General features: G+C 51.8%; 1 protein-coding gene across 1 annotated transcript; it reads right to left on the reverse strand.

The window, feature by feature from the left end:
• Window positions 1-6514: 6514 nt before the first annotated feature.
• Window positions 6515-12464, reverse strand: NOP2 (NOP2 nucleolar protein). The gene is made up of 16 exons (XM_057368187.1): window positions 12308-12464; window positions 12186-12231; window positions 12024-12112; window positions 10681-10946; window positions 10348-10391; window positions 10068-10234; window positions 9128-9327; window positions 8937-9026; window positions 8773-8860; window positions 8540-8680; window positions 8224-8363; window positions 7877-7966; window positions 7488-7610; window positions 7304-7401; window positions 7076-7206; window positions 6515-6967 (listed from the first exon to the last, which is right to left on the reverse strand). The coding sequence occupies exons 1-16, from the start codon at window positions 12411-12413 to the stop codon at window positions 6711-6713; spliced, it is 2076 nt and encodes a 691-aa protein (XP_057224170.1). The 5' UTR covers window positions 12414-12464; the 3' UTR covers window positions 6515-6710.
• Window positions 12465-12959: the final 495 nt, after the last annotated feature.

Below are 12959 nucleotides of genomic sequence, written 5' to 3' on the forward strand. Positions count from 1 at the left end.
CCGCCTCTCCCTCTCGTCCCGCCGAGGCGCGGCTCGGCTGCTCCGGAGGGTTTCGGGGCGCCCCGGGGCGAAGGGATGCGGCCGCGGCCAGGATTCCCCGGAGAGAAGCCTCTCTCCGGCACCGCTAGCTGAAGCCCCGCCTGGTACCGGTTCCCGTAACTAGCCCAGCCGCAACACAGCCTGCCTTTGCCTCCTTCTTTTTAATATTTTATTCCTTTCTTGCATAGCATTTGGTGCTTTCCCAGAGCTGCCCCCCTTAAAGAGGGCGTACCTTTGCCTCTGCATCCCCAAGCCCTCTCGTTATTGTCGCTCGAGTCCCCCAAGACAGCCCTGCCCGAGCTGTGCCAGCAGCCGCCTACGGGAGCTGCCGCTGGACAATGGCGAGCCAGAGGGCAGAGGAGGCTGTGGGGAGGCAGCYTCTCGGATATAATGCTCGGCTTGCATCTGGCTTCCTCCTTCCTTGTTCACATAGCAGCCTCGGGTCTTGTTCCGTGTCCCTTATTTCAGCTTTCTTTAGGTCATTCCCTCTTACCCTCTGACCCCAACACCGGGGTGAATTTTGCAAAAAGTGCTGGCGTTGCCCCTCACTCTGTTATGCAGTGGGAGGAGACAGCACACAAACCGATCAATACATAAATATTTTATGGATGTGGACACCTGTGTTCCCTTGCTCTCTGTGTGCTCCTGGCCCATTTTCCCAGGGCTTCCACCGAGGAGCTGAGCTGAGCGTGGCAAAGCAGCCTCTGATGGTTCAGCTGAGCCATCAGCAAGGGGTGAGCGAGCAGTGGGTTTGAATTAAAAAAGGTGCCCAGCACCACACTGTGTTGAGTTCTGTGGAAGGAGCTGAGCGTGCTCCTGTGGGGCAGTGTGCTACAGCCCTTCCCTTGGGATAAAGGTATGGAACTTCCTGACTCCACTGAGARTGGCCAACTTTGTGAGTCTTGACTGAGAGTCTGCCAATTGCGTGTTCCCTGGTGTCTCTCCTCCAGARCTACAGGTCTCGTCCATCCCTCCATTTTTCTTCTGCCTTCCTGGCTGGGAGTGGGCAAAATCACATTTGTTCCCCTCTCCCACCTTGTGGTGTCCAGCATCAGTTATATCCCTTGGCCTGCCTGTCTCCCCTGTCCAGCCCACGACTCAAGGCTCCCCACAGCAGCCCTCAGCTGTATTTATAATACCCCCTCTCCCACCAGTAACTATCTGCATCCTCCCTTGCACACCCTGGAACTCAAATGGGTTTCAGTCCCTCAGGCATGGGCTTAGGTTGGGAAAGAAGAGAGCCTTCCTCTTCTGTCACCTCCTTTTTAATGCTTTTTCTCTTCTCAAGCAGATGTTCCTTTGCTCTTCCTCTGACTAAAGAGGCTGAGAGGTGGCAAGCCGTGCTTTTGTGCAGAGAGAGGAGGGCAGGAAAGCTTTCCCTATGGACARATACAAGAGATCCCTGTCTTCCTAAAACCTGCAACTGCAGCTGGTAAGGAGCAATGTGTCCAGCAGCAATATTACTAAATGAACAAGCCAGAGAAAAGAGGACAGATGGATAAGGGGGATCCCAGTCAAGAAGATTGTTTTGAAGCAGCAGTGGCAGCTCCAGCTCRGAAACCTCGCAGCATACGATTGTGATCGTTTAGCCACCACTGACTCTCTCCTTCCTGCTGCCACATCCTGTCACCCGCCCCCCACGCTGCCACAGCCTGCCTGTGTGCCTGGCAGCTCGTGTTTTCTGCCAGCATCCTCCCACCTCACAAACTCCTGGTTTTGCCCCTCCACACCCTTGCACCTGAGCAAGCAGGGCAGGCAGGGGGGATCTGCTGCTGCGTGCAGCCAACAAGGAGCAGGGACAAGAGCAATGCCACCAACCGCGGAGCAAATGCTTTCCCAGGCTCTGCTTGGGCTGCTCCTGTCCTGTTGGGGAAACCCAGCAAGGGGAGCTGATTAATGAAATGCCACTGGACGAAGGCATTGCCATCCATCAGGAAAAGCCTTTTTACCGGGAAGCCAGCACAGCACTGGGACAGGTGGTGGGATCTCTGTCTGTGGTGGTTCTCAGGGCTCAGCTATGCAAATCCACAGTGGTGTCACAGTCCTGGTTACAGCAGGGACTGGGCTACAGACTTCCAGCACCTCTTCCCATTAACACCCCTGCTCTGTCTCCTGCAGAGGACAGGGCAGTGTGGAGCCTTCTTTTTTCCCTAACTTCCCTTGCTTGGGATACTTGCTGGGGTAAAGGATTCCTATTGATGAAGAGGATGACAGGGACAAAAGGCCAACTTCCTAGTTGTTTCTGCAGAATCCCAGAAACTAGAGACAATCCTGCTACCCAGGGAACCACAGTTCTCCTCCTCTGGGCCTCAGTCTCACTGCAGCACAGCAGCTCCTCATCCTCCCCTCTTGGTCCACCAAACCCCTGGCAATTCTCCAGACCCCCCAACAGCTCCTGCCCCCAGTTTTTATCAGCTCAGGGTCAACAGTGGCACTGCTGGACCACAGCTGCTGACATACATAGCTGCTCATTACRGCTCTTAAAATCATACCTGTAGCCAACACAAAAAAACCTTATTCACAAACATGGTGATATTTACCTTCTTTCCACAGATTTTAAAGCAAAGAAAGAAGCATTGCATTTTCTGCCCCCTGTGCAAGACAGTGCAAATTCCTCTGGTTCAGGTCAGGTGCACGTGTGGRACTATGTCTCTAATTGCTGACAGCACACTAAAAAGAGATTAATCCTCTACCATTATCCTCCATGGGCAAATCAAGGTAGGTTCCCCAGGTGGCAACCGTCTATTGAAATCACCTGTATCCTTTGCATTTGCCCAGATGTAACATCCATCGCCTGGCCGAGATGCTCCTCCTGTYAGAACCTCTTGCTAGGTAACACATCCTCCATGCAAAGGTGCTTCATAGGTGAAACCTGTCCCAATTAGCCCCACAGCTTTCACAAAGGCTCTTTTTTCTAGTGTATAGGTCTCACTGGTGTGCCTAAACCCCATCTCCCTGCTCTCCTTCCCTCCAAGCACCTCAGTGGTACATTCTCCCTAGCACCACACTCTGGGATATTTCAGTGTAAACTCTCCAAGTCTTACAGCTTTCAAGATTCTTCACTAAAACTGACCCTTAAAATTGCTTCTGCCCACAACAGAGGCAGGTGTTGAAATGAACACACAACTCTGGGGCCTGGCAAAGTCATCAGTCCAGTCAGCTGCCTGGATTTGGGTGCAAATGTGGAGCAATTGGCACAGAGGAGCAGCTGCCACCAGCAGCTGARTGATCGCCACACTTGACAACACACTGGAATGTTCCTGTCTAACAGCAAAGGATGGAATGGATTTTCTTATAAAATACACAAACACTAGTCCAGGAGGGGGTTTTGGAGTCAGGTCTTCAGGAGAAGGCAGTTCTAGGCACTACTAGAGCCTGGGTCTGAACTGACCTTACCTTCTCAGCAGTTCCCCAGTGACTCCATCAGGCAGGTGACAGACATCCTCCTCAGGAGCTCTCCACATTCTCCCTAGCAGGGATGGACAGCCTGGGGGAGCAAGACCCACTGACAGGACTTTGGCCTTTTGTGGGTTCAGCCCCTACAAAAGTGTCGGTATCTATGTGTGCTAAGTGCAAYGCAGTCTTTGCTCGAAGATCGAAATTTCACACCCAAGTCCCTGAAATGCGCAGTGCAGGATTTCAGCCCCTTCCTCTGGATAYAGCCAGACAGGAGGCAACACAAGCACAGGCTGCATGCCTGGCCCAGAGCAGACATTACAGCACATGACATCACTGGAATCAGTGACCGACCCCYGTTGCTGCTGGATTCTCTTTCCATTGTGCACCATTGTCCCCAGAAGGCTTTGTTTTCCTTCCTGCACCAGCCCAAGGGTGCAGCAGCGCAGTGCTGCCTCTCCCTCCTGTGCAGAGGGGARCTGGCAGCACTCTGGAGCCTGAGAGGCAGGAGCTGCCAGCTGGCTGTCTTCAATGTGCCCTGATAAGGCTTCTCCAACAGCCTCCCAGTTTGGGGAGAAGGGCTGTGCACAGCGCAGCGGAACAGATATCACGACTTCTCTCAACCAGCTTTTAATCTATGACAGCATTTTTACCCCTCAGATCTGTTTTCAATCCTTGCTCTGCCTCAGTTCTTGCTTTGCTGTGTCTCAGCTCTTGCAAGCCACGTTATCAGCAGCTTTCAGATATTAAAAACACATTAAAGGAAGGTGTTGAAAGATGATCCAGCAGTGACATTTTCCAGAAATCTCAGCTTTCAGGTAACAGAAGGTTCCCAGAGTAAGAAGGCAGCGGCAAACACAAACCTACTGTGACCACAGCCTTGTATCAGAATGCAGAGGAAGCCACCAAGCTTTGTCCCCAGCTGCTGCATCCCCAGTACTGCCTCTGAAGCTCGATGGCAGCATTTCAATGTCACATTCAACATTATCTCTCTGAGCAGCGATAACGGCAATGGCTGAAATCAAGAGCAGACAGAGATCAAACCACCAAAGAGAGATGAAAATTTCCCGTCTCTTCCCAGCTATAACAAAAGGTTTGCAGGCATGCCAAGTGATTGGAACAATGCTCGGCAAGAGAGAAGTTTCATTGACACAGTTAAAGGAGCAGCTATTCCTGCATTTCAGGGGTGAAATTCCCTCATAATTTGGAGATTGCTAGAAACCGGATGGTTACCTTGGGATCCCAAGCAGGAATATCCTATCCCTGCTGCTGGGGTTATCAAGATAAACTGGTTCTCAAGCTGAAGCTGCACACTCACATGGAGACCTCAGCAGTCAGCAGCAACAACACGGGACAGGCCAGCATYGCTCCAGAAGGGACAGGCCCAGGGCTTAAAAAGGTTCTTGCTGCTTCTCTCACCAAAACTTAGGATGTGTTTGTCCTCTCTGAACATTTCCCAGTTTTGAAGTCTTTACTCAGATGGGGAGCACTAGAAATGCAGTATTGAAACTGTAATTCCTTCCCTTGGGTGCTAGTGCAGCATTTATTTAATTATTCTGAAAGACACTGAGAAACTTCCCTCTACATCCAGGAATCCAGACCTCACCACACAAGCCTGGAGTGAGACAGTCACATTCAGAAACTCCTCCCTGCCCTAATTCACTGGGGAAACATGGGGAAAACGTCCATTTTCAGCATAAAGACAGGTGGTTAACATCCAGTCAACACAAAATTATAAAGTCAGCCCTCCCCACTCCAAACAGGGTTACAGTAAATAAAACAGATAGACAAGTCCTAAAAAGCAGAAGATAACAAGGTCTGTAACAAAGACCAGGACTCCTGAGACACTGAGATTGAACCATTACAGGAACCACGCAAATGCAACTTTGAAGAGCTTCAGCCAGAACCTTCACAAGTGATAAAAAGCAGTATTAGCATGGGCTTCATGGGAAAGAGCACATCTGTGATGGGATGTTCGAGGGTAACTGCGGCACTGTGTAGTTTATCATGCAATGTTTTAAGGAAGACMCTGGGAACAAAACTTACTATGGGATGTTCAGGTGAAGGATTGAAGGAAGTGAAAGGGAGGCATCAAGCTCTATCAGGGAGAATGGAGCATGGGAAAGGGAGAGAGGAATAAATAGGAGCCAGTCACACGGAGGCTGGCTGCTGGTCAGCGTGCCTGTGTGGCTGAGCCCTGTTCCCAATTCCCACCATCTGTCCCRGCCTGGCATTAAGCTAATCCCAGCCATTTCCTCTGCACGCATGCACGCTGCTGATCCGTTAGCTAACTGCAAACTGGACTAGCCTGAAAGTAGCAGAAGTCGGAGAGCCAGGCACCAGACAGACCACAAGCCTGAGGAGCAGCTGCCAGCAGCAACCCCTCAAAGTGTGGGCAGACAGTCCATCAGCATGGTCCAGGTCTGATGGACCAGGCAGCAAGAACAGGATTAGGCCTTTCTTGTTTTTCATGTTTTTGAGAGTGCCGTTTTGTGTTTCCCTGGGCACTCACCACAGCAGTTTTCCTCAGATTCTGCTGATCAGTCTGTGCCTGGTGGAATTGWTAATGTGTGGGAAAGCTGCAGCCTCACACGTAACAGACCAGACATTTAAAGGGAAGAGCCCAGACCACTGCTTGCTCTGTCTTACACAGAAGCAGCTGCATCTTGGTGAACACAGAGGCGAAAAGAAAGAACTTGACTGTACAGCTCCACAAACCAACAGCAATCCCTGTTCAGGTCTGGGAGGTCAAGAACTGCTGGGGACCGGAAAAATTGTGAAATGGGGACAGTCACAAGAGTGAACTAAGTGACAACAGGGAGCTAGGGAACCACTGGGCTAGAGCCTTGTCCAGACAAAGCACTCAGCTGACAGCATCACACAATACAGCCTTCATGCAAGCAGCAAGGATCTCAGCTCCCACTGCTTCTTCACAAACATCCCCGTTGTAGGGAATAAAGACAGACACCAGAAATGCCAGAGCATCAGCTCGCAGTAAAAAGCGTTTCTGCTGCAGTGGAGTAAGGGAACACAGCAGAATTCTGTATTATGTGTTAAAGGGAAAAGGACAAGACTTGAGGAAGAGTACAAAACTTTTAATGGATCAGTGCATCATCAGTCCTTGATGCAGAGGGAAAGGAGCAAAGGGSTCTATCATTGTCCCAGGTGCTCAGAGCTGCAGAGGTGATCTGCACAGAGCAGTGAGGTGATGGCACACACAGAACTGCAGCAGCCCTTACTCTTCAAGGGACCATCACCTGGAAAAGTAGTTCCTCTCACTGTCCATTTGCCTTCACTCTATGCTTCTTCTTCCTGGTAAGGACTTTAGGACGCATCATTTTGGGAGAAGGCCRGACAGCCTTCAAGGGTCTCCTCTGTGCCTGCACTGAGTGTTTCYTCTTCAAAGCAGGTTGTGGCAGCTTCTGCTCTTTGTCAGCTTTTGATCCCTCAAGTTTCTTCTTTTTTGGTGGAGGCTCCRCAATGGTACTGGAGACACTGGATGGAGCTGCCGTTTCCGCAGCAGGTTCTTCATCTGAAATGAGAGAAGGGCACTGTGAGAAGAACCTGTGTGGCTTCTGCAGGGGAAGCAGCCTGCGAGAACAGGCCCAGCCAGCTCAGCTGAGCTCCAGCACTGAGTTACCTTTCTGTGCCTGGGGGATGGCATTGGAGAATTTCTTGAACTTGGCGATGAAGAACCCATCCATATTGTGCGTGTGGGGGTAGAAACGCCGCGTGCACTTGAGGGATGGGTGGAAGCGACGGTCCTTGAACCTGGAGGAASAAGTGGGGTGAGGAGTGATAGAGTACCTCTGCTCAAACCTGGCCATCAAGGAGCAGTCACATGTGCAGCTTGTGACCTGGCACGCACCTGGTGAAACCTTCCTTGCCAAAGTCCAGCCCTGTGGGCACCAAACGGACATTGCGTTTCTTCAGGGCATAGTCCACGACCCACTCGTTCTCCTCCACCTGCCGGAGKGTAAGGATTAGGATCCAAAACTCACCACCTCCTGAGCAGGACGTGACCCCAGCAGATCATGGCAGAAGGCACTTACCATGATGGAGCAAGTGCAGTAGACAATGTAGCCCCCCGTCTCTGAGGCAGCATTGACTGAATCTATGGCACTAAGAATCAGCTCCTTCTGCAGGTGAGCACAGCGGAGAATATCCTTCTCATCCTGAAAGAGAAATATAGGTTAGGATGCCACAGACATAGGGAAGCATCCCAGGCCCCTGTTGTGGATGAGGGACTGACARGAGAGCAAAGCACATACAATATAAAACATCCAGAGTCTTCTGCAAAACTAATTTCAAAAAACTAGCTCTGGTACAACAACGGAATAAGAAAGAAAAGGAAAAATCTATTCTAGGTATCTCTCAAGAATAAARCTACCCAAAGTCCTTCCTCTCATGACTCACACTTGAGTCCCCACTGGCTACCCACCTTGTTGGTTTTGACTGCAGGATCCTTGGAAATGACGCCAGTTCCRCTACAAGGAGCGTCAAGCAAGACACGGTCGAACCCTCCAAGCACCTGAAGGCAGATGCACACTTGGAATTTTGCTCACAGACTGGGACTCAGAACAAGGCCAAGACTAGAGAGGRAAATAGGCTGGGAAGGCAGGAAAGATTCCTCCCACCTCCCTGTCCATCTTCCTGCTCTATATCAAATAACAAACACACTCCCCAGCAGCTCTGCTCATCCTCCAGTGACAGGTGACTTTGGAGAACACAGCTTCACTGAAGGGACAGCAGGGCAGCTCTAAGTAAGCACTGTAAACACAAACATACCTTGGGAAACTGGCGTCCATCGCAGTTACTCACAACAGCATTGGTGACTCCCAGCCGGTGCAAATTCCCTACCACGCTACGTAGCCTCTCGGCATTGCTGTCATTGGCCAGGATCATCCCTGTGTTCTTCATAAGTTGAGCTACCAGAAAGTACAACAYATCAGCAAGAATGTGGAAACTTCCTGCGGTTTTGTCTGCAGTGATAGCCACCCYCTTCTTTCCTCAAGTTCAATCCCCCTCTATTCCCACTTTCTGTGCAGACCAGWGGAAACTCCTCACTTGACAAAGAACCCCTCCCAAGGCTCCAGAGCAGTACCTATGTAGCTGGTCTTGCCTCCTGGGGCACAGCACATATCCAGGATGCGCTCGTTCTCCTGTGGAGCCAGAGCCATGACAGGGAGAAGGCTGGAGGCTCCTTGCAGCATGTAGTGTCCAGCCAGATACTCCGGGGTGGCACCTGGGCAAGAAAGGCAGAATAGAAGATGACACGTGAAATAAAGGGAAGGAAGAGCAGGTAAGCTCAGCCCTGCACTGTAAAGGTGACCTCACCGATGGGCACAGAGGAGTCATAAATAACAAGCCCCGTTTTCGACCACTTCCCCAAGGGGTCAAGATTCACACCACGGTTGATTAGAGCCTGCAAGACAAGAAGGGACTGAGACACTGCTCCGTGGGACAGGCAGTTCACAACACAGCCACTGGTTCCCACTCACCTGTGCCASGTCCCGCCGCCGAGTCTTCAGTGTGTTGGTGCGAATGGTGACAGGGCGGGGAACCTCGTTGGCCTCCAGGAAGTTTATCAGCTGGATGGAAGAAGGGACAGAGAACAGAGATACACACGAATTGTCAGGAGGCAGCCAAACCCCCATCAGTCAGCACAGCTAAGGGCAGGGCAGGATCCCACCTCAGGGAGTGGGAAGATGTCCATGAGCTTGGTGAGCAGGAAGTCGCTGTAGGAGTAGTAGGTGGCCATGTCACGGCGCAGCAGTGCCAGGTACTCCTGCCGCGTGCGCCCCTCCTCCCGCTTCACCACAAARTCCTGCAGCACCTCCATGTTGCCCTTGATGCGCTGGTGAACRACGTGCAGGTCAGGGGGCTCAGCAGGTGGGAACACCGTCAAGGAATCATAAACAGCCAAGGAACTYGCAGAAGCTCTTTACAAGGACAACRAGCTATACAGGATGGGCACCACAAYAGAAAGGCTCTGCTGGAATATGCTTTCAATAGAGCTCTGCAGATRAGGGATTCAAAGGATGGAACTGCACTAAAAAGTTCACTAGGCAGAACTACAGGGAGTGTAAAAGAATTACTTCAGATAAACAGTGAAAATAGAAAAAAAATTCCAACAAAAGAACTCTTTTAATATCAAAAACACTACCTGCAGCAGAGGAGAAGTTCCCCAGTGGCAACCAAGGGGTACAGAGGAGAGTAAGAAAGGAGGAAACAAATTAAAATCACTGAAGTCCAGCAGCAAGAACGTTGGATGCTAGAATTGCTGTTATCGGAAACTCTGGGAATGGGTTACAAAAACACTTGCCAGGAAAATCAGGGTAGGGAGGAACAAGCCGCATGATAAGACATCCATATGTATTTAGGACTAGAAAGAAAATTAGGGCAGGTTCCAAGCCCCATACAGGGCGTCACAGATTTCCTAAATGTGCTATACAGAAGCACAACATTAAACACTATCTATTAGGACAGCTCAGCTAAAAATACCTTGTCATACACAGACACTCCTGCTAAGCAATATGCATGATAAAGTCCAAGTGAAGCTCTTTGGTTGTACCCAGGCCCCGTGCTGCATCACGCACATGGCTTATGGATGTCACAGATAAAAAGGATATCTTCCTTCTCAATCTCTTCACTAGTTGGCAGTTTAAATTGTTCATCTATATCCAGGTTGAGCTGCAGATCTGGGCCCTCTTCTTCCTTCTGTCCCACTTTCTGCTTGCTTGCCTCTTCTGCTTCCTCCTCCTCTTCCTCTTCACTGTCATCCTCACTGACACCTTCCCTAAGGACAAAGAACACAGACCCTTCAAAGCTATTGTTTCTTAGATGGTACAAAAGACAAAAGAATAACAACACAGACTCCTCATCTGTCCAGGAAAGGCTCCACATACTCACCTGTCCAACTTCTGCTTCAGGGCCGCTTTTTCAATAGGCAGCAGCTAAACAGAGACAAAAGATTAATCAAAAATCATCCATAGTAGTCTCCTATTTTCCCTCCATCTGTGAAACTTGCTATGTTTAAATGGGACAACAAACAAAAGCATTAAATGTTATGCTGGAATCAGCTGCTAAACTTGAAATCATTCTTGTGAAGGGAAGAAAGGGAAAGTTCTCCATTACTGCTCCACCCCCCGCCACTAAAACCACACTGTTTCCCCAGGCCCAAGGGGTCCTTTCAGCCAACATCACTATGTACTTCTTGTGTAATTAAGGGCAAGAAGTTCCTACCTCTTCTTCCTCTGATGATGAGGCACCATAATCATCCACCATCTCCTCGCTGCTCCCATCCTCCTCCTCCTCCATCTCCCAGTTGTCCTCTTCCACCTCACCATCGCTGGATAATTCCACATGGTTTCCTTTAGGTTGGGTTTTCTTAGCTTTAGCTGGAGCCAGCCACTTGGAATTGCTATCACTGAAGCCAGACCGGACACGGGCAGCTTGTCCTGCTGTCTTTACAGCACGTTTCTCCTTCTGCAGGGACACCTGTTCTTCAGCTAAAGGCAGAARTGGTTAAAAATTAGGCATTAATCCAAAAGGAGCTGCTCTGCTTTTTCAGTTGTTACACAAAAAGSCCTTCATCCTAGTCCTGAGCTGCCTGTCCAAGAGGGACTGCTTGCCCTCCACATCTCATAAAGTACTGGGCATATTCTCACCACGCCCGCAGTGGACCTTTAAGGAGATCTAACGAGAATTACCAAATTAAAACACTGCTACAAAATTCTTAAGGTATTTGCTCTGATGTATTAGGGCACTCTCCATCCCAAATCTTTGTCTGTTCTTCCTACTGTGAGGGGCTATACAAGGTGTAACATGCAGATTTAAAAGCCTCAGCTACAAAGGCAGACAACAACATTGCTGTCAATGGACGGTAAGTGAAAAATGGATTTAACATGTGGAAAAGAGACCTTTTACTAGCTCTTTAGACAACACTGCCTCCTGGCACAGCAGCCATCAGAAAACCATTAGAATTCATTGTTATTATCTATTAGAGAGCACCCAAAGGAGGGCCAAGATGAAGAGTCTGGAGGGGAAGCCTTATGAGGTGCAGCTGAGGTAATTTGTTCTGTTCAGCCTGGAGAAGACTGAGGAGCAACCTTGCTGCAATTACAAGTTCCTTGTGAGGAGGAGAGGGGCAGGCACTGATCTCTTCTCTCTGGTCACCGGAGATAGGGTCTGAGGGAACAGTCTGCAGCTGTGTCAGGGGAGCCTTAGGTTGGATATTACCAAAGGTTCTTCACCAGAGGGTGGCTGGGCACTGGAACAGGCTCCCCMGGGCAGTGGSCACAGCACCAAGCCCTAACTGAGTTCAGTAAGTGTTTAGACGCGACTCTCAGGCACAGGGTGTGATTCTTGGRATGGTCCTGTGCAGGGTCAGAAGCTGGACTGAGTTATCCTTGGGCCTCCCTTCCAACTCAGTATATTCTATGATTCTGTGATTTCAAATAATGAAATTCCACATGTCCCTTGCCTCAAAGATGACGCAGGAACCGTAGGGTGACAGCAGCGCCCGGGGGGCAGCAGGACGGGGGACCGGCGGCCCGTGAACCCGGCTCGGACTCCGCTCCACTCACCTGCAGGCTCCCGCCCTCCTCCTCCTCCTCCTCCGAGCGGCCTCCTCCCCGCCGGGCCGCTGCTCGCTCCCAGTCGCCTCTTCGCAGCCCTGGATCGGGAGAAGCGGCGATCAGCCCCGGCCCGGCCCGCCCACCCCCGTCCCGCCGAATCGTCCCCCTCACCTCTTTCTCCCGTGACTGGAGAGCTTCTTCTTGCCAGTCTCCGGCTCTGCGGGAAGACACGCGGCGGTCAGACGGCCASGGGCGCAGCGGGGCGGCCGCGGGGCGGCGCAGGCCGCACTTACCTGGCGGCAGGAACCGGGCCAGCTCCACCTCGGCCCCGCGCTGCTTGCGGGCCTTGCGCCCGGGCCCGCGCTTCTCCTTCCTGGTGGGGTCGAGCTTCCGCCCCATGGCTGCACCCCGGCACCCCGCGCGCCCCCGCCGCACGTGCCGCGCTCCCCGCCGCCCCGGCGCACGCGCCTGCCGCCCGCCCGCCCCGCGCCGCCGCTCCTGATCGCTGATTGGCCCGACGGCGACGTCACAGCCCGGGCCGCCCACTGCCGGGACACGTGGGGCCGCGGGCCCAGCCCCGCCCCGGGCACGGCGGCAGCGGCTCCGCTCCTCAGGGGCTGCGGGACGGGGAGGGACCCCGGCAGCCCACGGGAGTCCGGCTCCTGCCGGAGGCACACGCAGGCACCGGGCAGGTTTCCTCTCCCCCAAGGAGTCGGGCCCTGCAAGGGGGGCAGGGGTTTAACAGCCCAGGGCAGGCAGCGTGGTGCAGAAGGAAGCGGGAGACAAGTTATAGAATCAGASGACCTAGCCCAACACGCCGGCCAGGGTTGGGACAGCACTCCTGAGACCAGGTTTACAAAGGCCTTATCGAACCTCACCTTGAACAATGCCAGGGCAGAGCATCTACTACCCTTCTCACAGGTGTAGGATACCGCAAAAGCTGCT

Source organism: Malurus melanocephalus, unplaced genomic scaffold (assembly GCF_030028575.1).
Source record: "Malurus melanocephalus ecotype Western Australia unplaced genomic scaffold, MMel_1.1 scaffold_89, whole genome shotgun sequence".
Classification (NCBI taxonomy): domain Eukaryota; kingdom Metazoa; phylum Chordata; class Aves; order Passeriformes; family Maluridae; genus Malurus; species Malurus melanocephalus.